The sequence below is a fragment of the Meleagris gallopavo genome, chromosome 2, assembly GCF_000146605.3.
Source record: "Meleagris gallopavo isolate NT-WF06-2002-E0010 breed Aviagen turkey brand Nicholas breeding stock chromosome 2, Turkey_5.1, whole genome shotgun sequence".
Taxonomy (NCBI): Eukaryota; Metazoa; Chordata; class Aves; order Galliformes; family Phasianidae; genus Meleagris; species Meleagris gallopavo.
Window position 1 is genome coordinate 25,635,443 of NC_015012.2, and position 25,014 is coordinate 25,660,456.

At 38.9% G+C, this 25,014-nt stretch overlaps 1 protein-coding gene across 2 annotated transcripts in view; it reads left to right on the forward strand.

The window, feature by feature from the left end:
* EPAS1 (endothelial PAS domain protein 1) overlaps positions 1 to 22,051 on the forward strand; it is a 66,216-nt gene extending 44,165 nt beyond the window's left edge. For both annotated transcript variants that reach the window (XM_019612719.2, XM_010706779.3), the window contains exons 7-16: positions 7,886 to 7,992; positions 13,258 to 13,405; positions 14,140 to 14,348; positions 14,672 to 14,871; positions 15,851 to 15,961; positions 17,110 to 17,594; positions 17,976 to 18,099; positions 18,190 to 18,307; positions 18,803 to 18,979; positions 19,699 to 22,051. In XM_019612719.2, the coding sequence (XP_019468264.1) occupies positions 7,886 to 7,992; positions 13,258 to 13,405; positions 14,140 to 14,348; positions 14,672 to 14,871; positions 15,851 to 15,961; positions 17,110 to 17,594; positions 17,976 to 18,099; positions 18,190 to 18,307; positions 18,803 to 18,979; positions 19,699 to 19,850 (1,831 nt within the window). In that variant the 3' untranslated portion in view covers positions 19,851 to 22,051. The remainder of the gene's footprint in view (positions 1 to 7,885; positions 7,993 to 13,257; positions 13,406 to 14,139; positions 14,349 to 14,671; positions 14,872 to 15,850; positions 15,962 to 17,109; positions 17,595 to 17,975; positions 18,100 to 18,189; positions 18,308 to 18,802; positions 18,980 to 19,698) is intronic.
* The last annotated feature ends 2,963 nt before the right edge of the window (positions 22,052 to 25,014 follow it).

Sequence of the window (25,014 nt, forward strand, 5' to 3'; positions counted from 1 at the left end):
TTTAATGCTTATTGATTCATCCCTAGCCTGAGCACTGTGTGCAGTTTTGGCCACCACAGTATAAGAATGGCATAAAACTATTACAGAGCATCCAAAGGAGAGCTACAAATACAAATATGGTGAAAAGTCTGGAGAGCAAAATGTGTGACGAGCAGCTGAAGTCTCTGAGTTTGTTCAGCTCAGAGCAGAGGAGCTGAGGGGAGGCCTCATGAGGTGGTGTGCATCACCTCACAGGGAGCAACGGGGCCCAAGGGAACGGCATGGAGCTGTCACGGGAGGGGCAGTTGGGATTCATGGTCAGGGTCTGCACCAGAGGGCGGTGGGCATGGAACAGGCTGCCCATGGCAGTGGGCACAGTCCTGAGCTACTGGAGCTCAAGGAACAGTAGGACAGCACTGTCAGACACAAGACTTGAGTGTTGGGTGGTGATGTGTGGAGCCAAGAGGTGGAGTCAACGATTCCTGAATTTAATTTGAAGTTTTCTGATGGCTTTGTGTGACGCCGCTCTCATTCAGAGATGTTTGCAGCCACTGATATCTGTAGGTTGTCAGTGAGTTTATCTGCATGCTTGAATCCAATTAAAAACTCACAGGATTGAGTCCTTATTTATTTTCTTGATCTTTTGAAGGCTTTTTAAAAGTTATTCTAACCAAGATTATTATTTTAAATTGTATGATGCATCAGCCTTTAAACCAGCTGGTTTAGCAGCTATGGATGAAAGCAAGGTTACAAGTGTGAAACTCATGACCTTATTCTGACCTCTCTGGGAATTTAGCAGCAAGTCTGTTGTAATTAGAAGTGTGCTATGGTGTAACTGCAATAAAATACTCTTTTTTTTGTTTAGTACTTTCAGGATGAGAGTATTGAGGATTTTGCTATTAGGAACAAAAATTTTAACAAGACAGTAGTGATTCATCATAAATAAGCAATGTAGCTCAGAATAACTGGTGCCATAAACTTACTCAGTGGTTGAATTCAAGCATCTAACAGAAGCTTCTGCTATATTGCATCATTCTCATATCTCTACCAGACTTGATGCTTGGGCAATTATAAGTGCAAATTTGCAGGACTGATACTTTTCTATGGAAGATATATATGATTGTTTTAAAAAGAGTGAAACGTTATGTGCTTGCTTTAATTTACAAGGAGGTGATGTACAGAGAAAACCTTTCATGTAGCAGTGAAATGCAACAGCATCCTCTGAATTACATAACTTGTAAGGAATTTCAGAGATTTCTCAATAAAACAACCAAACTGCATGTCTGTTGCTAAATAATTTAGTTGGGAGGCTTCATTCATGTTTTACTGAAATTATGATAAAGCCATGAAAAGCCAGCGAGGCCAGAAAAGGAAATAAACCTCACACACCTTTCAGGTTCTTCCCAGTCAATCCTTCTGGCTCTCTTTCCTCCCAGAGGGATGTTGGCCTCTCTCCAGCAGGTGACACCTCAGCAGGCACATAAAAATGTAAAACATTCAGCTGTTCTTATCAAATTTGGTGCTGTTAGACGACTGGCATTAAAGGAGTAGCTTATGCCAGGAATGTAAATCCAGGCTGAGGAGCCAGAAAAGAAAGGCAGCATGAGGCAGTCGGATGCCTAAACCCTGCTCAGTGCACTCAGCCTTTCTGCAGCAGCATGTTAGGGCTGACATGGATCATTTCACCACGAGAGATCATTGTGTGATCTGAGCTCAGGGCTGATATCCAGGGAGCAGCATGCCTCCTCACACAGTCTGAGGACCCTTTTTGCAGTTCGTCCAGTGTGAAGAGGTCTACCTTCTGGACTTCTTCCACAGTGTTTTTATTTTTGAAGCATCTAGTTCAAAAACTCTAAGATTTCAGGGGCATTATTGTAATGAATGGCCGCTATGCTCAGCCTTACTCATGATGGAAGCATCCGCCTTCAGTATGAAGCTCAAATACATACAAAAGATGGCTGTGTGCAACTGAAATGTATCTGTTGCAGAAAATGATGATGGCATCAGCCATCTCCTTAGGAAAGCTCATTGTCTTTTTATGTGACAAAAGAATACACTGATTACATTTCAACAGTAAGTAACAAAAATTAGATGGCTTGATTATTTAGGATTTTCCTCAGGAGGGTGCAGGGACAGGGAAGACATGACATGGGTAAGCCATGAACTGAATAAGACTGGCCTTTCCTCATCTAAAATATCTGAGATAGTAGCCTTTATATTTTGCCTTCCAAATATAAAATGTGTATATATGTGGGTCTGTTACTTGCCTGTGGCTATGTGGGAAGGATTTGTATTCTTAAAACAATTTTAGCAAGGTGATGAACCCACAAAGACAGGGGTTTTGAGACATAAAATACTAAAGATCGGTCCACAACTCAAATTCTTTGTTTTTCTAAATGCCTGCTTCAGCCATTCCTGGAGAGTGATTTAAAAACATTCCCTTGCTCCACTTATCTTGGCTAAGTGGTTTTCAGGAAGGATTATTTTAGCTGTAATACGGAAATGCTGATCAGTGGCACAATTCAATAATCCAAGTGAGGACTTAGTTCAGCTGCACGAGGCTTCATGTCAGGGACAATCTCCTGAGAGGGTGTTTTAGTCAGAAAGGGGCAAGTCTTTGGGTGAAAGAAGTTCTGTTACTTTAGTGGCAGCGACGATGCTCAGCGTATCTTCCTGTACAGGGCCACTGGGACAACGGGTAGACAGAAATAACTGCAGCATGTTTCTGTGGTGGAAAAATCCACAAAACAAATACAAAAACTCTATTTGTGTTTGATGGAAAACTCCCAAAGTACTTCAGGTACCCACAGGTACAAAGGAAATGAATACACTGTATCTTTGAGGGAAGGGGGTTTTGAAAGCACAGTGGGTGATGTGGCCTTGTATGTGATGCTGGCTTTCTACCTTCACCCCCAAGACCTCTGTGGGGTGCTGTGAAGTGGAGGGGGAAGTGCTTTTTGCCCCAGATGACAGTGTGTGGCATGTGTGAGAGAAGGATATGGGAGAAAATCTGTCTTGCACAATGAGAGAGGACTGGGCATGCAAGTTAGCCATTCTGGAGGCTGTCACAAACCCGTTCCCTGGCACCGATACACTGGAAAGCATATGTTGCACATTACTGTAAAGGCATTTCTGCTTTGGGGAATTGTGTGTTCCTGGTTACAAGAAAATTACAAGAAACCCAACTAGTTACACTCTTTTTGCTTTTCCTTGATTGGGATTTTGTAATGAAAGAATTGAAGAATAAAAGTGGGCGATGGAGGATGCACAGTAATTCTAAATATGATTGTGCAGGAAGATGCAATTCCAATAGTGTTGGTCCCAATCAGGTTTCTTCTAATACGAGCATAACCCTGTTGAGAGGACACTGGATTGTGTTGTACTTCCAGTTAGGACTCTGTAAAGCGGAAATATGCAAGCACAGGTCCTGACAAGAGGTTTTAAGTTGCTTTTCCATTTGACCTATATTTGGAGAATATCTTCAAATTGTGTGAGAAAGCAAGTAAGCATGTGAAAGGATGTCCTGTCCCTCCTCCATCCCCGCTCAGGGTTAATGCAGCAGGGAGAGGAACAGAGTGATAGCTGAAACCAGAGGTTTGCATTTGGCAAAACTGGCTCTTGCTTTTTTTTTTTCTTTCTTTTCTGAATTATCTCATAGAACAGGAATAAGAGCATTTGTTAATAAATAAACTTTGTTTTAGATAGACCAAGGGTGGAGGAGAGACAGAGAGTACTCTTGCAGTTCTCAGTGTACCCTTATTGATTTTTTCCTTAGCAGGGCAGATACACCCCATCAGGACAGCTCTGCCTCTGAGGAGAGCGGGTGGGGATCTCAGCTTTGTGCATTTGGTTGGCATGGGTTAGAATGGGAGATGCCATGAAAAATTCACTGTGTCTCACTGCCTTTTGTGACAGCACCATCTGGAGCCATCTTACCGGAGGAAACACTGGTGCTCAGCAGGAGAGCCACACCACAGTGCTCGCCCAGCTTTACCCTAGAGGCAATGGCTGTTTGGGCTCATTCTCATTCTCTTTGGGTTGCAGGTCATTCAACTTTAAGTATAACTTTGTTTGTTTGTTTGTTAGTTCCCAGCAAGACCAATTTAACTTCAATAACTTGGTAACAGTTTGAATACAGAAAGGCTTTGTTCAGGGATCCACACCCTCACACACACAGAGTCCACACAAGGGCTGTCGGATACACACCCAGCTATTTTCTCTGAGCAGTAAACATTACAGTAGGGTTGCACAAAGAGCCTGGCTTCTCGGTCCTGTTAGCTCTCACTATACTATTTTAACTCAAGTAATATTATACAATAAAAAGCTTTGTACTCCTGCAAAGAGACAGAAAAACACCAGAACCCAATTAAAAAAAATAGATAAATAAAACACCTGAAATAGCTCATCTCTTAAAAGATGTGGCCTTGGACAGTGAACTTCGTTTATGCTTTTCTGTGTCTCAAAATGAATAGGAAGGCCAAAGTTGTACCTGTCCAGGTATAGGATTCAAATTCGTTGTTTTACTTAACACAGAAGTCTCTACTTCCGTCTCAAGAGATGGCTGTATTAAGATAAACTGAGAAAGTGAGAAAGAGCACTTCAATAGCGATTGTTGGGGCAGACTCACACTGGAGGGCTGCTGCCCATCTCTTAATGTGTTCTTTGAGATTTGGACCTTGCTGCATTTTGGGGACAAGTTTAGCTCAGAAAACTGAAGTGCTGCTTTGCAAAATTAGGATTACCCCAAAGCTATTTGTGGTCCATAAAGGGCTGCTTAGCAGGAGCACAAACAGCACAAACAGATCTTGGAGGCAGCACTGGAATGGCCAAACTCAATGCAGTGCCCTAGCAGTGTCAGTGCAGAGGCTGTTACAGCCCTTGCTGTATTTCAACTTCAGTACTGCGCTGCCAGACTTCTTCCACAAATATCTTGGAGAGGCACAGAACCGTGTGATGAACACAGAGGAAGATGTTGGCCCCAACATCTGTGAGCATCAAAGCTTACTGGAGTTAGCAGCACCAGAGGAGGAAGAAAGGAGCGTGCGACCTGTCAGCTCTCGCTCCAGAAACAATGCTGTTAGCAATTCTTGGAGAGAAGATACTTGTTATAAAATAGTGGTATTTGAAAGTGTATCTAGGAAACGTTGCCAGCCAGCTCTTTAGTGTTTTGGGGTTGGGAGAAAGACATAGGTCTAGAAAAAAGCATTTTACTCCCAGGAGTGTTTGAAAAGAAATGTAATGAAGCCAAGTACCAGAATAATAGATCAGTTAGCAAGGGCAGTGAGGCTGGTTAGACAATTTGTGCTTAAAAGTAGCTTCTTAAAAACAATTGTTTATGACTGGTATTTCACTGTTACGTGGTGTTGCTTTGGTCAGTCTCGTCAGGTTTGCGAGTATCTTATCTTTTTGTATACTTTTTTGTTGGTCGTAGTAAAAACCTATATGCCACTTGCTAACTTGAATCCAATGCAAAATTTTATCTAATCAAACTTGGCATTATCACAGCAGGATCATACCACAAGTCTTCCTGTCCATGGATTAAGGAGAAGGGTAATTTTATAGTGAGGACACATACTTGTTAAGAGTTTGTTGGTAAGGAGTAACTTGAGAAGAGAATTACAGGATTGAAGTAGACAATGTTGGCATAGAGATTGCAATTCATCTATGAGAGGAGTTAAGAGTCCCTTAGCTTGCTGTAATGCATATGTTTTGCTTGCTATCTCAGTCCCATTGTTGACATCCACTACAGCTGGTTTTGGATTTGCATTGGTGCTTCTGGGTGCATGATGCTGCTTTTATTTCATTACTTTTATTTCCTTTTCCTTCTTTGCATGCTTCAAATGAGTGGATTAAGATTAAATCCTGAACTTCCTGAATTTTAAAAACCTTCCCCTTGTGCTGAGCTCCAAACTAATCTGCTAGCTTTACGGTGCTCTGCCATTGTGTAACCAAAGGCCATAGTTTCAGTTTTTAAAGACTGTGTATTTACACTGGTCCTGGAAAAAGCCTCTGGCTGCTTGCTCCAGTAGGTCCACGCGACTGCGAGCGAAAAATGTACTTTGAGCCTTAATTTGATTAGGGCTCCTTCTGTATTCAGTGTGTTCTCCTGACATTTTAGCTCTTCTGACCCACTCGTTATGAGGACTCTTGCTTTTATTAAAAAGAAAAGGCATTTGTGGTTTCAGAGAAAAGTTAAGATTAGACTGTGTCACAATTTAAATGATCAGCAACTTGCCAGTGAAGAGTGATTCAAAAATTCCCCTTTTGTTGGTCTAGTGGTAAGCATAAACAAAGCTATAAACACCAACAGAAGACCACGTTGTCTGGGGGAATGCAGTAAAATCAGCAACTGTCTTTGCTTAGCTGAACCTTTACGAGCTCAGGTTCATGCCATGGAGATGAGGATGGAGAGCAGTTTTCAGCGTGACCAACCAAGGTGTCCTGGGGGTATGAGCTTGTGTGGAGGTGAGGGAAAAGCTGACTCAACACCTTGGCTTTCAAACTGTACACAAAATAGCTGCATCTGATTCATCTTCCTTGCTCGAGGGGGATCTAGATGACTGCCGTGCTCTTGTTCTGTTTGTGTTACAGTATTTACATGTCTGTCTTGTAAAGACATGCTTCTGTCTGGAGGGCTGGGCCACAACTGTCCTTCCAAGCAGTACATAAAAGTGGAGATGTGCATCTTGGAAGTAGCATTGCGGTAATGCTACTAATCAAATGTGGTGTCAGATAAATCCTTCTGGGGGAGTTTAGTTATGAGGCATAAAACTTGGGCACTGCTGTTCATAGCAGGTATGTGCTGTAAGATGTGACCCTCTTTCCAAACTTCCTGGCTTTTTAAGGTTTATGACAGCCAAGCAGTTGATTTGTAGTTGTTTTGGTACTTCTCTGTGTAGCATTGTGGGTGATTATTACAGTTTCAAAGCTAGGAAGAGGCATCCAAGACTGACTTGAAAAACAGTAATGCTTCTGTGTTTTCCCGGGAGATATGTGATATCTTTAGTTTTTGAATGCATATAGAAGATTTTTAAAATTATTATTCTTTTACTAACTATTTTTTTGTAAGTGTGTGTGTATGATGGTTTTTAATTCAAATTTAATTCAGGAAAAAAGAACCCTTCTCCTCCACCCCCTCATTAGAGAAATTCATCTGCACAGTGTGCTGACCTATTTTCATTTACTCAGGAACTTGTGACAAACCGTGCCTTGCCTGAGTACTCAGAAAAGCTCTGAAAAAAGTCCTTTTTTTTTTTTTTTCAGATCATAGCTTTCTTTGTGTAAAATCCTACTTAGCTTGTGGATTAGTCACCCAAGTAACCTAATCCACATGGTAAAGTTCTCATACAATTGAGAAACATTAAGTGAAAGAGCTGATTTTTTTTCTTGTAACTGTCCTTAGTTACTCACCTTGCTTTTTTATTAAATGTAATACCAAAAGCAGTGAATTAACACCTTTATATAAGTAAGCTTTTACAATTTATATACTTTCAAACCTGGTGGTACCAACCACTATTCCCTTCCCTTGTGTGCATTTATTTTTGAATGATGGAAGTGGGAATTTCTGTGGGTAGGGAACAGCTTGAGAACTTGGTCAGCAATAATTTCATTGTTGTGAGCTCTATAGAAGATACTGTACAATGAGTTTGGGAAAATTTGCAACGTGTGCAATGATGACCATTCTAGGAATTTCTAGGAATAGAGTAGTAGTATTAAAAGCCAATCTATTCTTAACATGGAAATATTTAAGAACATGATTGGAAATCCTCTGTAGCTTCTAAAGTGCAGGGAAGTTCAGGATTTCTCACACTGTGGTTTTAATCCTTTTTTTTTAAGGACTAGAAGTGAGTGCTGTGATTTACTGTCAGGTGATGTGAATTTTAAATGTTTGGTTTTCTTAACCTAGAATTACAGAATTGATTGGATACCACCCAGAGGAGTTGCTGGGCCGTTCAGCGTATGAGTTCTACCATGCCTTGGACTCAGAGAACATGACCAAAAGTCATCAGAACTGTAAGTCACTCTCTTAGTTTTCTTCATAATTGGCAAATAATAAGCCACAACTTGTAGATACCTCAATAAGTAGTTGAAAATATAAGTGCATCCTGTCTGTGAGAATGGGTACTTATGTGCACGTATTCTTAGAAAAAAGAATAGGTTCTTTCTTTGTAAGAAAGTTTACATGTTACCATGTTTGTCTTGCTGAAAACTGCTTCTGCTCTTTCTATGTGGTTTGATTTTTGCCATACTTAAAACTAAATTTAGATCATAGCTAAAAGAGGATCTTTCTTTCAGGAGTAATACAAAGATCAGTTGAAAATTTGAACAGCTGAGTTAGGCAGTATTAGCTTGGTGAGAAGTGCATTTGCTGGTTTATCATTCTGGTGTACTGTTGGGCTCAGCAAGAAGGATGGTTATAAAGAGTAGAAGGAAGAGCTTAGTACAGCATATTTCTGAATGTTCTTCTACCAAAAAAACCCTCTCTTCACTCAAAAGAGATGTGCAAAGAGACTTTCTAAAAGAGGTATTCATTATACAGACTATATATAGAAACAGAAACAGATTCTTCTTGTTACTCTTATGCTTAAACTGCCAGCCTTAGCTGTTTTTGATGTGAAATACCTGAATAGTTTTGGTAACAGAGATCAGAGCCAAGATCTGTTCCTTCTATTCGGCAGATATCTTAAGATATCTTAAAATTGCTTGATTCAAACCTGCAGTCTTAAAGGTGGCACAATGGCTAGAGACAGCATGGTGTCCTAACATACAAATTATGCTTCCTAGGTCTGGCTTTACAACCACTGAACTAGTAGAGCATGGGAGAGTACTCAGCAAAGAACCACTAAAATTTATGTTACTGCTGTTTTAATAAAAACAAGGTAGAGCTGATAGGCTGGTGAACACAAGTTATAAACAAAAACATAAACCTCCTTGTAGTTATTATGATCAATGTCTCTGTGGCTCAGGAAAGACTATGACTTGCATCATGTCTGTAGGGAATTACCCAGCAAATGCACTTAGAAGAAAGTATTTTCTGTACATCTTGGAGAAAGTATCAGTAAAGAATAGCTGTCTGACTTTAAGGAGAAAAGGGAACGTAATGTGTTGTTAGCTGCAATGGCAGGGATTCAGGACAGCTTTGAGTTGAATGTTATTTGAAAGAATGTTTGGCAGTGATTAAAGTTGGGTGCTGTATAACAGTGTTAGCGTGAATCATCTGGTTTCCAGAGCTGCTGAAAAAAAAAATAATCACACCATACTTACACATTCTCTGGGAATATATTTGTTAAAATTGTTTCTTTGAAAATGCGTTCATGCTTTTAACAGTGAAAAAGAGTGATCCTTAGAGATAAGATGTGGGTAGCACATGATGGGCTAAGAGTAATCCTATGAGGAAATAGATGACTATGCTTTACGGTTGGTTTTGAGTTGTTGAGTTACATTTCTAAGAATGGGACAATGCTAGAGGGAATAAAATAAGAGTTGGCAAATTTTTTGGTGGCTGGAAAGAGCCCATGCTGTTTATCCCTGTCTAATTAATCAGATAGGACCATTGAATCAAGACATGTCTGTGTAAGGATTTCTGGATTGCTTTTACTAGAAATCTTGACCAGGTATTGATAGTGGCTTCTTCTCAATGTAGCAATTGGAATCATCTCACAAAGGGCTTAAGTTGATGTTTGATGGCCCTTTGGTGTCTACTGAAAGTATCATGTTCTACAGACTTGTGCTGTTGGACATGAGGGTTGGTCGAGGTGCTGAATTAAGTCAAAAGTGGGAGAGGGGGTGAGGTATACTAGCAAAAGTGCTGAAAATACAGTGCACTACACAGAAAATATTTAGAATCAGACTCATCCTAGAGCATATGGTGCTATACAGAGTCAGTATGGACCATCTCTACTGGTCAACACTCCATGCTATGATTAACACTATATATATACTGTTACCCTCAACAGAATTGTCAGTCAGACTTCTTAGCAATTCAGAGGATGACCACAAAGACAAATTAGAAAATCCCTAGGTTTCTTAAAGTGTGCCATTATTACTGAGATGTTGTCTAATGCAAAAGGTTACCAAACAAGCACGTAGCTTATACAGGACTTAACTGCTTCTTCCTAGCCATACTCATTTATGCAAGAAAATATCCACTTCATAGCGTTGTAAATCAGAATACAGAACTAAACACAGCATTCATGATCAGCACCCTTGTATGTTTTCTTACAATATTCTTTTAATTACAAATATACAACAATATAATGATCAATTCTGTCACTTAGTATTGTAGAGATGTATAGAAAACAGAAGGAAAGTGAAGCTTAAGTCATAGAATGGCTTAGATTGGACCTTAAAGATAATCTAGTTCTGACCCCCCTGCTGTGGGCAGGGGCTAGTTAAACCTCATTAAGTTTTCATGTGCCCACTTTTTGAGCCTGTCCAGGTCCCTCTGGATGGCATCCCTCCCTTCTATTATGTCAACCACAGCTCACCTTGGTGTCATCAGAAAACTTGCTGAGGGTGCACTCAATCCCACTGTCTGTCACAAATAAAGATGTTGAAAAGCACCAGTCCCAAGACAGACCCCTGGGGGGCACCACTAGCAACCAGCTTCCACCTGGAAATAGAGCTATTGACGGCAACCCTCCGGCTATGACCATCCAACCAAGTCTTTATCCATCAAATAGTCCAGCCTTCAAATCCTTATCTTTCCAATTCTGAGATAAGGATGTGATGCAGGACCATGTCAAAGGCCTTGCACAAGCCCATTAAAAAGGAAGAAAGAGAAAAACCTCAAGTGAGTCTAATAAATAAAGCAGGACTCCTTCCCTTTTCTTCCTTTAAATTTAGTTGCAAATCATGCTCATTGCAGTTCTACTGTACAGCAGGTTTCTTTTTTCATTGCCAAAGTTCTTCATTAACAGCCTTGCATTCAAGCAAGGCACAATAGTGCTTGTGTTCTAAAGTAAAGTTGCATATACAATATGAAAGTCTTAATTAAGTCAACATCAGTAGAAGATTAGAAAGTGGCAGTATTTAGCGTACCTTGTTTTTCACACGTTATGCAAACAAGATGGAAATCTGTTTTATTGCCTGTACAAATGATTGACTGCAGCGTTATATTTTCCAATTTAGCGATTAATAGTCTGTAATTACTCTGATTTAGGCTTTGGTCTTGTTGACATTAAAACCAATGAGAATTTCACTGTTGACTTCAGTGGAGAACTGAATGTCACTGTCTGGGACATGTTTCTTGGTAATGCACCTAGAATACAACTCCCCCTTTCTATTCCCAGCAGTAAGGCATACAATGTGAGTGTATTTCGTTGACATGTTACTAATTCTGTAAAGGTCCAGACACGCATGTATATATCTATATAAAAATGTATATTTTAAAAGAAAAAAAAAGTTCACTCTGAATCCAGAACCTTAAATGCAATGTTGATAACAAAGTCAGCAGTTATAAGTGTATTAGTAATTTATGAGATTACCCCAAGGAGTGATTCTGGTGTACCTTATTATATCAGAACATGACATGCTTTGAATAATAATAATAAAAAAGATTAAAGCAGTAAAAAGCTTCTTTGTAATGTAGCAGGCGCCTACGCTGTGACTCTTATTGATGAGCTGATGATTAGGAAGCTGTGTAATTGTGTTTCACAAGCAGAGCAGAACAGTTCAGTCACTAAAACGCTTTGAAATGAAAGCCTTTTGATTTTGTTCTGCCAGAAGTATTTAATCAATAAAGGTACTGTTCTGCTTTGTCTAAATAAATTAAATGAAGGATGATTAAATATTACTAGGAAGAAAACAAACAAACAAACTTCAGAGATAGAAAGATAAACACAGTGACAATTATCTACAATGCAGTTGTGTTTCACAGGGTTGGAGGAGAGAGCGACAATAAATAGTCACTGTTGAGTGGCCACATTCACAAGGAATTATTCTGTGCAAAGAATACAGAAATATGTCCCAGTCTCATTGAGTAAAATGCTTTATTTTGGGGGCATTACTTTGATGGCATACTGTCTTCACACATAAAACTGTTTAAAAGGAAAAACTGCCAAGCTGTTCAAGTGTTGAGTTTGCCAGTTCCCATTTAGGTACTCAGTGTAATTATGTCTGCATACAAATAAATACGTTCTTGTTTGTACTGCTTGTGTACTCCAGCCCTAATTTTACTGCTATTAATTGCTAGGATTTCATATTTTTTTCAAATAAACAGTTGTAAATTGCATGACAATACGCCTTGCTTTTAAAAAAAGTGTACACGAGGCACACATCATAAAACTACATTGTAGATGTCCAGAGCTCCACGTTGAAATTCCATTCTTTTCAAATATTACAAAACACCTTGGGAACCTTCACCTTTTGAACACCTACATGAAACTTTAAACCTGAATTGTACTGTCATCAGTTTATTGCTTGAGAAACACAGGCCAGTTCAAATAAAACATTTGGAGTTAACATTATTTGATTTTTCACATGAGTCTCAGTTCCTTCTCTTTTGTTAATTCCAAGCTGTTACAGAGAACCAAAACTAGATAAATAAGATGTTTTTTCTTTCTCGATGTTGATACAATTATGTTACTTCTTCAGCCACTTAAAACCAATATTGTGCTAAGGCTACTTTCACTTCATTTGTGTTGTTGATACCTTCAGCTCCTGACTCTAGGCATAAAAAGAGATAGGTATGGAATTGAACCACAAGAATTACTTTATTGTGGGTATTGCTTTTAAATCATCTGACCCTTGGTTTTATCCACCTAAATCAGGGAGACTATTTAATAATTTCCTAAATCAATTTGAGAACCAAAATTGAGAGCAATTCTACTGGAACAGAAGCTTTCAAGAAATATGCAGTCAGCAGACTTTACTTTTAGGGCAATTAGAATCTTGTATTAAATTAAAAAAACAAAACAAAACAAACAAAAAACAAAAACCATGCATTGATCTAAATACTCAGACAATCTAAAGGTCTCAAATGCCAAGTGTCTTGAGTGGAAAGCTCAGCTTAACAGACACATTTATATTGAAAATAGTTGGTTTTTTCTAGAAGTTGAGCATCATTGGCCACCCTGCTGATGGCAGGGAAACTGGTTCTAAATGATCTTTAAGATCCCTTCCAACCTAAGCCATTCTATGATCACTGTTCACAAATGTTTTAGTGCAGTTCTCATAATGAAAACTTGGGAGCAGATGTATTTAAACAAGTAAATTATGTATTATGCATTCTTACTTGTGCTGCTACCTTATTTTTCTCTCTCTGCTCCCATTTCTTAGTGTGTACAAAAGGTCAAGTGGTGACTGGCCAGTACCGTATGCTTGCCAAGCATGGTGGATACGTGTGGCTGGAAACTCAAGGGACCGTCATTTACAACACACGCAACTTACAGCCTCAGTGTATCATCTGTGTCAACTATGTGCTGAGGTAAGTTGTGCAGAACAGAAAAAACACTTCTGAATCCTTGTGCTGGAAAAAATGCAAGGATGAGAAATATTTTTGAAGGGTCTATTTATCCAGTGCTGCTATGCTGAAATCAGTTTAGTCATGTTTGTTCAATCTTGTTTACTGATGTTAGACATTGATGAAGAATGTGGCATGCCCGTTCCCATACGAGCTGTTGAATTACACCATAGCCTTTTTCTTCTGCTTTGCTGGTGAAGCAGAACATAAAGCCTGCGCTAAAGGTTTTATTGTGCAACACAACTACTAAATACATTTTATTTTTCTAGTACTGTGACAGAGAGAGAAAACTCGGTAGTAAGTGTATCTTGTGTTCCTAGGAAAAGCCAAAAATCAGAACCACAGATTAGTCTCTGTCTTGAAAAGCTCATGTGTTTTTGGTCCTGGACAAGGCATAAATAAAACACTTACTTGAGTGATAGTCTGGGTCATTGTAGCCCTGACTACATCCCTTTAAAAACCAGATCAACAAAGCCCTGAGTATTCTCACAGAAGTCCTGACCACATTTTCTGCGTCATCTGAGATTGTGGTGCTCAGCAACACTGGAACTGTGCCTTGTCTGTCAAGAGCCTGGCATTCAACTGCAAGAAAACAAAAATACTCTTAGAGCAATCTTTAGAGAGTTATAATACCTGTCTTTACCACATCTTTTTCCTTTAGCGTGCTAAGTGCTTAAACTCTTTCTTCTTCTTGCTAGTGAAATTGAGAAGAATGATATTGTCTTCTCTATGGACCAAACGGAATCACTCTTCAAGCCTCACCTGTTGACGATGAGCAATGCCTTTGAGAACGGGATCTCAGGGAGGGACAAGAGTGATTTATTGTTTACTAAGCTAAAAGAAGAACCAGAGGAACTTGCACAGCTGGCTCCAACACCTGGAGATGCCATTATTTCCCTGGATTTTGGTTAGTATTTGTGTAAATAACTTCTGTACAACAAAGAACCACATATGAGCCTATGTTTAGAAGCTTAATAGACCAGGTCTGTCTGCTGCGTGTATAAATCAGGAGTAACAGTGATAGGAGCTCATGTGCTCACATTAATGGAAAATTTCTGTGAAAGGGGGCAGAATCTGGCTTTCTTGCTGACTAAACAAGATAAAGTCTTTGCGAACTTACTTATTGTTATGGCAACTAGGATTAGTGTTTACTTTTAGTGAATAGCCGTAATTACATCATAACAGGCACCATAAAAGCATCCATTAATATTGTACTATTAACACTGTTAGAGCTCCATCCAGGGATACAGAAGTTTGAGGAAACCCCTGCCTATTCCAGTGCTGTTTTGACACCAAACAAACCGTGGCCAGTAGAAGTGAAAAGCCATGCTGCTCAAGGTGAAACGCTGACAATACCGTCCTTTACAATGCCTCAAATTGCACCTGGCAGCAGTACTCCAAGTGTAAGCAGCAACAGTAGCTGTTCCACGGTAAGAAAAGCTTTAAAAAAATACAAAAGTGATGTTCTCTATGCAAGTCCCATCAGAATATGAAGATGGTATTTTTGTGTTAGCAGTCCTGTCTCAATGCTTGTAACAAGACCAGCATATCTATATCCCTACTGTACTGTGTATTTTTATCCTATGCTGTTTGTGTAGGAAAGCACTGATAAAAAATATCAGGTGGAAACTATATTTTGCCTTTATATTGCATTCTTTGTTTTCCTCTGTTTCACTAAGTAATTACGATAGTCTATAAACCTGCTAGTAGATGAACTTGCTACCGTCTTACATGGAATTAGCCTTAAATGAAACTCCAATGTTAAGTGGTCTGGTCATTAGCAAAATTCCCCTCAGGCCAGTCCTCTTTCTGTTTGTTTACTAGAAACTATAGTCTTTATCAAGAAAGTTTACCCAACTCTGGCTTTTGAGAGTGGCTTCACAGAGTTTACTGCTGAAAGAATGAGTGAGCTTTCCAGGGCACTGCCCTCGAGAGCTAGAGCCACTCTTATCAGAACTTTACTAGATGACTACTAGGCTAGGACTCAACTGGATTTTGGAGACCGTCAAGGTCAGTTCAGGCCAGTCTCTAACAACCCAATCTTGCTGTAGGTGTCTCTGTTTATTGCAGGACTTTTAGCAGTCCCGTCTGACTCAAAATAATTTTATGTCCGCTTTTAATAAAATTATTGAGGTAGTGCAAAGTGTTATATTTCTTGACAAAATAATTGAATAGTACACATCTCATGTTATTAGTATGGTGTGCCAAAAAAAAAAAAAAACACCACATTTAAACTAACAGGACAACTAAGTTGTTGTATTGGGTGCCTCTGTTAAATCACCGTGGCTCTCTAAGTTTATAGTGACCACTAATCTGATGTTGGAGGAAATAATATGATAGAAATGTAGTTAAGTATGCTACGCTGTAGTTGTCTTGGGCTTCTTATAGCCAATTATTATTTCTGCGCAGCCCAATAGTCCAGAAGACTACTACACTTCTGTGGATGATGATCTTAAGATTGAGGTGATTGAAAAACTGTTTGCCATGGACACAGAATCAAAAAGTCGGTGCAACTCCCAGGTAAGAAACTAATATCTCTCCCAAAACCATGAAAATTGGCCCTCTGTTAGCAGAAAGTAGTAGAGATGCATGCAGATACAGTATCATAACGTGTACACCAAAACTTGGATGCACTGCACTAACACAAGCATATGCTTTGAAAAGCTGAGGTGTCCACTTCTATCCCTTATGATATGAAGCAATTACCTTGGAGGCATCACTGTGGCAGTGCTGAAAAGAGAGCAGCAGAGCTTCAGAAATTGGAAGCTTCTGTAGACTGGATAAGGAATATAAGTAGCGCCTGTTTTTTTTTTAATCTGGCCTGATGATTAGTGAGTAAACACTGTTTCTTGAACAAAATATAAATAAATTAACTCCTGTAAAATCTGAAAATGAAAAATGTGGTCAGTTAACCCCACAAGACAGCTAAACCCATGCAGCCACTTGCTCACTCCCTCCAGTAGGATGAGCAAGAGAATTGGAAGGGTGAAATTGTGAAAACTCTTGGGTTGAGATAAAGACAGCTTAGTTTGCAAAAGCAAAAGCTACACATGCAAGCAAAGCAAAATAAGGAATTCATTCACTACTTCTCATTGGCAGGCAGATGTTCAGCCATTTCCGGGAAAACAGCGCTCCATCACATGTAGCAGTTTCTTGGGAAATCAAACACTCTGACTTTGAATGCCTCCCAGCTTCTCCTTCTTTCTCCCAGCAATAAGTTGCTTACCATAATGTCATGCGGTATAGGGTATCCTTTTGGTCATCTGGGGTCAGCTGTTCCAGCTGTGCTCCCTCCTGGCCTACTCCACAGGTGGGGCAAGGTGCGGAACAGAGAAAGCCTTGACTCTGTGTAAGCACTACTAAGCAATAGCTGAAACATTGACCACAAGTCCAAAATATAATATTGCATGAGGTACTGTGAATAAGATTAACTCTGTCTGAACCAGAATGAGTACACGTATATGCAATTCATGGTAATAATGTTTTGTTCATTTTTTTAAATATGGAGAAGCTAGCCACTTTCATTTACATAAATTTGGCATACAGTGTTTTGGTTTGTTTGTTTGTTTTTTTTTAACTTCCTATCTCCCAACTGGTATTTCACATCACAGTGCCGTAACTATTATTAACTTCTTGGTTTCTCATGAACTTCTTTCATTTTTGTGCAGACTGACTTCAATGAACTGGACCTTGAAACCTTAGCTCCTTACATTCCTATGGATGGAGAAGATTTCCAGCTAAGTCCTATCTGCCAAGAAGAACATCCTCTCTCTGAAAGTGCACAAAATACCCAGCAGAGTCTAAGTAGCATGAGTACCATTTTCCAACCTCTTGCTTCTGCTTCACAGAATCAGTTCCTCCCAGAGAAATATTGCCCACAGCTATCAAATAAAAACATTAACCCTGGTCATGGGTCCCTATCATCTGTGTTCTTCAACAATATGAGTAGGTCATCATTGCCACCATACCACAACCAAGCCAGCACTCCACTGTCTTCGATGGGGGGTAGACCAAACACCCAGTGGCCACCTGATCCGCCATTAGAATATGTTCCTGCTAAATGGAGACTCATGGATAAATACTCAGGAACCCTATCAAATTCCCCCTCGGGACCCCCAATACGTTCTCCCAACGTGCACATATATAAAAAAAGGTAAGAATTTATGTTTTCCATGCATTACAGTTAGAAAATATTTGGGCAGGAAGGGGTAGATTTCTTGAATACATACAACTCGTGTTTGTGCTTAGCAAGGAGACGAGCGTAGCTTTTGGAATCCTAAGATTAAAAATCTCATGACTCTTTTCCATATTATTTTTACGCCTGGGTGGAGATTTTAAAGGCTGTTCATGATAGCCTTTGATCCCCAAAGTAAAGTTCCCAAAGGTTGTGGGATGACTGATAAAAGGAAACAAAGACATTCAACATACAGTGTCAAAGGCATTTTAAAGGAAATAGATGAAAGAACAATCTGTACAAATGAAAAAGATGGTTTAGATTTGCCTTCTTGCTCACCCAGAAATCTTTTTTCAACAGGGCGCTGGATGGTTTGGGGCAACGAAGCATAGATATAAACCCAGCAAGAATTGCTTTGTCTAATAGTTTGAAACTGAAGCGACAGTTGGATTACGAAGAGCAAGCACTGCAACAGCTGAGTGGGGTAATCATAAGAAAATGTATCCCCTTCAAAATTTTGGATGTACCAAGATCACCAGTGTAATCATTCATTTTGCTTTTCTCCAAACTGTAGGGAGATCTATCTGTCATTAACCCATCTCAGTTAATGTGGAAGAGAATGAAATTTCTCAAAGGGGAAAACTGTTCCTTGCTTACAGAAAAGAAGTCTCTCAGCACAAGTGTTCTTACTGGTAAGGGTAAAGAAATTGATTTTGCAATGTTAAGTTAAGCTAGTTTGAATAGAAAGAAAAACTATTTTGTAAGGACGTGTCAAATAAGCTCTGTGGAAAAAAAATACAAAGAATGTAAAATTCAAGATCAAGTTGTATAGCTTACTGTTCAACAGTTTATAGCATGTTTTATAGCTGCCAAGTAGATTGTTTCATATATTGTCCATACCTTTACTTGGGAGGTAAATAGGGAGCAGTTTAATAGAGGTAGGTTTACCTAGTGCTGATCCAATGTGCAGAGCTAGAACTGATGCTTTCTCTCTACAACACTGTTTTTCATTATTCAAATATCTTTAGTACAATACTACTTCCAGATAATACTGTTTCTAGACTTTAGATATGCCTGCACTGTGTCACTGTCACATTGAGGAACAATTTGCTTCAAATTAGTATTAGCTACTGTAAGAATTACAATGGCTTGATTTAGTTCTTTTTGTTTTCTCCTGTATGAATTAGATGAGTTTGTCTGCAACTCGAGAGGTCTGAGCCAACCAATGAATCAACTGCAGCAGCAGCAGCAGCCGCCCACCTGTGGCAATACTGGTGAAAATCTGAAAGCAGGAGCATTTTCTCCTCAGTTTTACAGTCCCCACTATCAGGACTATACTGTGCAGTCAGCTCATAAAGTGTCAGGTAAGAGATGTCCAATACAGAGGCTGAAAAATGTTGGCATTTAGTTCCATTACTGATTCCATGAGAATAAAACTTCTAACAAAAAAGTTAGAGAATGTTAAACCAAGAGTCAATTGCGTAGTGTTCCACAGAATGAAGAATTAATTTGGTTGTTGAAAGTTTCATGTTTAAACGTTTACATTTGTGATATATGAAGAAAAACAATTTTTTCCCTTCATTTCGGTTGAACTAGTACCTTTGTTACTTTAGTGGTCTAGTCATCTTGTTACACGTTCTTGTCTTGTGATAAAATAGATTAAACTGTACTAAGCAGCTTCAGTGCAGCAGCGATAGATAGCTGAGGTTTCTAGGTTGCAGACCAATGTCTGCCTTCTAAAAAATTAATATCTGCAATGAAAGGAGATAAATGGAGACAGCAAGGCTGTCAACTTAAGAACTATGTTACTATAGCTTTCTTCATTTGCACCAGTGTCATTTTCCTCTGAACAATCTGAATTTAGTGTGGAAGTGGAAAACTTTGTGCTTGTAACCCCTAAAGGCAGAGATGATTGCATTTGCTCTGAAAATGTTAACTGTCGGTAGTTTGAGGTGTACTGGCAGAAGTACAGTACAAAGTAGTAACTGGTATAAACAGAAGAGGGAAGAGAGGAGAGAGACATTCTCTCACTATCATTCTCTCCCTGTGATCTCAGCATCCTGACTTACTTTTACTGTTTCAGGTGTGACAAGTCGTCTGCTGGGGTCTTCCTTTGAACCATATTTGCTGCCTGAGTTGACAAGATATGACTGTGAGGTAAACATCCCTGTTTTGGGCAGTTCCACGCTTCTGCAGGGCAGTGAACTGCTCAGAGCCCTGGACCAGGCAACCTGAGCAATCCTGCAATATTCCTTGGCCTATACTGTTCAAAACAGCTTCAGTTTTTAAATATATTTTTGCAAGTAGACGATTTCTAATACCAATACACTTTTACAGAATTTTACATAGATATTGAATCTGTCCATGTTACCAAATAGTGGCCTTTCGAAGTTACTCACTTTTATTATTCATATTAAAGAAATACATCTACTGTATTTTCTCTATTCCAATTAAAGTGTTGTTTAGAGAGATTGATTACCCTCCCTTTATCTTGTTACCAGTAATTTATACTTTCAAATTTCTTTCGATTTTCATGCTAGGAAAAAGCTGTGGTATAAATGCCTCGTTGCGTGATACTTTGGCTGCAGTACTGCAAAGATTTATTTTTATTGCCAAAGACAAATGAAACAGATTTGATCTTCAACCACAGTTTTTTGTTCATTTGCCAAATTGAAATCCTTTGAGTCTTTCTGTTTTCCAGCATTTATTGCTTTGTAACTTTTAATAACTTCTGGAAAAGCATACTAAAGAGAAATCCCAGCCTTCAGCCCTCCTCCCCTCCCCTTCAGTTTTATACACCTTGGTGAAAGAAATGTGAATGGTGAACTACGGTGTTTGTGGGTATCTGTGAAGGTTGCACATTGTGAGCTTTTTTCCTCAGAAGCAAGTCACGTTCTCAGCTGATTTAACCTGACTTAGTGCTAGAGACATAAGAGTCCTACAGATTTATCCCAGTGGAGGATTCAGACCTGTGTTTTTGTTTGTGTTGGGGTTTCTTGCTTGTTGTATTTTTAGTTTTGTTTTTTTTTTTCCTTTTTGTTTGTTCCTTCTATTTTATTTTTTTTTTTAACACAAAACAGATTCTGTGTTTTGTTTTCTTTTTTAAATTATTTCTCTTTGGGTCAGTTGTTAATCATCTCTTGGTACTTTTGCTATGTCTAGAATACAACAAACTAAGAACCAGTAGTATTTCTTGGAATGTTTCTGACAGTTCAGGAATCTGACCATTGGCCAGTACTAACACCTCTGAATACTACTAGCTTTTTTCATGGTGTATGGCTGGCTAGCAAGATAATTTCAATATTGAAACTAGAAGTAGTATTTTCTGGCATATTATGCTAACTGAATTGTAAGTGGACAAAAAGAATTAAGAATGGTGTAGTGAGATGAATTACTGACAGACAGGTTTTTCTCATTTTAACTGACCTTATGTTTTAATCAAGAGCTGAAATGTTATTAAACTCAGCCAGATGTTTTCAGGGCTCTTTTTCAACTATGATGTATCGTCATGCACATTTTTAGGAATAAGGCTATGAATGCTTTCAAATGTTGAAGGTTGAAAATTGGAGTGTATTTAAGCAGCAAAAATATTTAAACTAATAGAAGTAGGTGGGCAGTTCTGACTTTGAAATAACTACGTATTGAGATATTTATTGAAATCCATCTGGTTTCCTCCACTGGTATAAATCGTTGTGGCTTCACAGAAGAAAATGGAACAGTGGCAATGTACAGAAGGTATAAAATCTGGCCCAGAAACTGAGAACAAAAGTAATTGGTTTTAGACATCCAGTTCCACTGAAGCCTGTTTTATGATTTTGCTTTCTACATGCACTGACACTTGCAGAGAGGGAGCCTTGGGTTCATAGAGCACTTCAGAAATTGCTGTGTTAAGTGAGTCTTAACCATACATACTGTGCACTCTTTTGAAAGTGAAAGATCTTATGTTAGTAGTGGTATATAGTGTTAAAAAAAATTACAATAGTCCTTATTGCAGGCAGATCTTTCAAGAGTTGTTTTGTTTTGTGCTCTTTTTTTCTTTTTACCAAAAATAAGCTACTCATAAAGTGAATTTATTCCTATGGGAAAAGGATAGTGTAAGAGTCAACATGTAATGAATGAAAATTGGCGAGCCAGATTTGACATTTTTCAGTGGCAAGGACTTAAAGGCATCAAAGACTAAAGACACTTGAATACTGCTTTTTTTCTGTTTCTTATTTGTGTATTTTCAGCATTAAAAATGTTATATAGCCTAACAGTTTACTAAAACACTCTGGAAAAATATTCCATCTTAATATTAATCATACTTTTTATCATAATTATTTCATAATCTATATTGCTGAATTCTTATTGACTATAGTATAACTATATGGGAACTTTAATTTGATAAGGAAATGTATTTTGACACTGATACCTTATTAAAGTATACTGATTCTAAATTCTTTGTGACTCATTTGCGATGAATTTGTCATTTATTGTATCATTGTAAAACGAAAGTATTTATTAAATTATTTATAGAAAATAAAGGTTTGCATTGATCTTTAAAAAAGGTGGACAGTACAGGCCTGTGTCAGCTTACTTCCCAGCTCTCATCTATGAGAAACTTCATTCTTCCATTTTAAGTTTACCTTCCAGCTTTCCTCATACGGGATATTAATACCTTGCAGACCACACTTGCGTTCTGAAACTTTTCCTGCTTGTTATACAGACTCCTGCTTCAATTTCAAATGTGCGTAACAGATGCTGCTATACAAAATATTCATAATAATTTAACAACACAAGTACTTGCCTAGAGATGTGGCCTATGACTTTTGAAGCTGAATTGCTGCAGGATCCCACTTCAGTTTCTGTAGCCGTGACATCATCCTATGCTGGCAGTCCTGAGTCCCTGAGCATGGCTGCTGCTTCAGCTGGTCCTGTTTTGCAATGCTACTGCTCAACTCTTCCATGCTTTTCCATGTAGGAATTGCTATTTCTGACAGCGCAGTAACACTAATCACACTGTAAGAGAACAGACATTAAAACCATCATTTTCAGACATGCGCTATAAAAGCTGTTGTTTGTTTAACCTTTCTGATAGCTACTGGTGAGTTTCTCAAACTTGGCCTCTTGAATAACCTAAGTGGGTTATCAGCACCTTGTTTTCTGGATGTGATTCCAGACATAAGTAGTAACTCCTTGCTTCTAAATCTGTTGACATCACAAGTGTGCACAGAATATCCATCCACCAGTGAAGAGGAGAGGGAAGCATGCATGGTCATCCACCTTCTAGAACATCCCCCTGCTCTTCAAAGCTCTTCCACAACAACCAGCTCAGTATGTCACACCCTTAGCCAACTGAGGGTTTAAAAACAAAACAGAACAAAAAAAAACAATCTAATACAGATTAAGCTGTTCAGATAAATTCTGTCTTCTAAAGGTTGCAGTCACTAACTGCAAATGATGCTGTCCTTTGCCACTGCTGCCCAGCACCATTGTTTCTGGGTAACCAAACCCAGCTAATTGCTAGCACTCAGAGCTTCAAGCAGTCCCCCTACTCTGACATCCAAATATCTAAAAGAATAATGGTGTTGCCTTCAGGTTTGTATGTTTATTTTGCTTGGTTTTAATTTTTCCTCCTCCTTTTACCTAGTACTTCTACAGAGTATTGCTACACACAGTGGTGAACTTCAGAGCTTTTTTCCCCTTGTGTTTAGACATAGCTGGGTTGGTCACATCTAGTTAAGTTCTGACACATCTTTTTAGTAAACAAACTGCATCCATCCTCACACAAAACTTTGGGCTGCTGAACAGGGGTTTAGCATAGCTATTTTAAAAACCGAGTTTTGCCAGGAGTTCTTAAAATTAAACATACATCAGTTTCACCATGAATTCACCATTTCTTGGCATCTGAGCTTGCATCCCTAACAGCACTGATCACAATTATTTTGTTCAACATTATTTTCTGCTGAACACCAGGCAGTTCTGCTCAGCTCTCACGACTTGGGTTGCTCTCAAGCTCAGGCTGATTTCCAAGTGTGTCACCTTTGTAAAATGATCAAGCCAGTGTTTTTCCTAGACCGCACTATAGATTCCATGCAAGTGACATTCATACTGATCTTCAAGCAAGTGGTATCAACAGAATTCTATAGCAAGCCCTCAACATCCTAGTGTCTCTTGTGATTCTAATAGAATTGAAAAAAAGCCTAGGAGACTTGGAGCAAATTCCAACTACCCTTTGAGCCAAGACACCAGTCCCTAAGCAATATTGAGATCCCTGGGAATGAGGTAATTCATCGTATTCTCTTGCAGCGGTGCACAGAGCACTGGCTGACAACACTCAGCTCATCACACAACAGCTCTTGTTCAAGGTGATGACTATTACTTTTCCTCATGGAGCTTTATAAAGCTACTCATATACATGCCAGATTTTTTTTTTTTTTTTCCATCTGCAGAGAAGTAGAAATTTTCACCTACATTTAAGTAAACAGCATTGTTTTCTTCCTCACTCCAGCTCTCCTATTATAGACTTCCCAAGAGACAAAAAAAAAAAATTCTAGGAAAAAGAAAAATCCTTAACAGTGTTTTGTTAGGACAAAGCCATCTGCCACTGCCACAGCTCCACTCCCTACCCACCAATGCCAGCCGCCTCCCACCTGGATTTGCATTTCCCCAGACAAGTCATTTGGGTTTAGGTCAAAAATCAAGCCTCAGAGAGTTACACATGCACTAGAGTACCTCGAGAGCCTATTACAATTTTGATGGACACCAACATCCTTGCTTGGGGTGTGATTTCTGAATCCCAACATATCCTCTTGTATTTTCAGACCTAGGCAATCATTACGCACTCCCCTCTTGATTTTGTCCAGGCAGACAGAAGTTGGAGAACTGCAGGCTGTACTGGAGGAAGGTGACTCACAAGGATCCCTCTGTGCTGTATAACCCATAAGTCAGAAAAATAGAAGGCTAAAATTCCCACAACTAAACTTAAACTGACTCATACAGCAGCCAGACTGTGACTGTAAAACAAATGATCATAACGTCAATTCAGTAGCTTTCCTGAATAATTCTTTCTAAAAGACATTGACAGGGATGTATTTTCCCAGTTATGAGCATATTTATACAATTGAATTTCACTTAGAGTCTCAGTAAAAATAAACAAAAAAATCTAAAAAAAACCCAAACAACAAAAAACCATCAGCTTGAAAACCTTGTTCTCTTTTTCCCCAAGATGTTCCTAGAGGCCAAATCTAAGGCAGAAGGAGAAAGCACAAACCCTAAACAATCACAGCTGACAAAAACCCAGACCAAAGCCCACAGTTCCCTGACTATTTTGAAGCAGAATTTGCATGACTTCTAAGTGGCAAGCCACAAAAGTTGCATCCTGCAACGAGTCTTACGATCAATAGAAATACATGCTTTT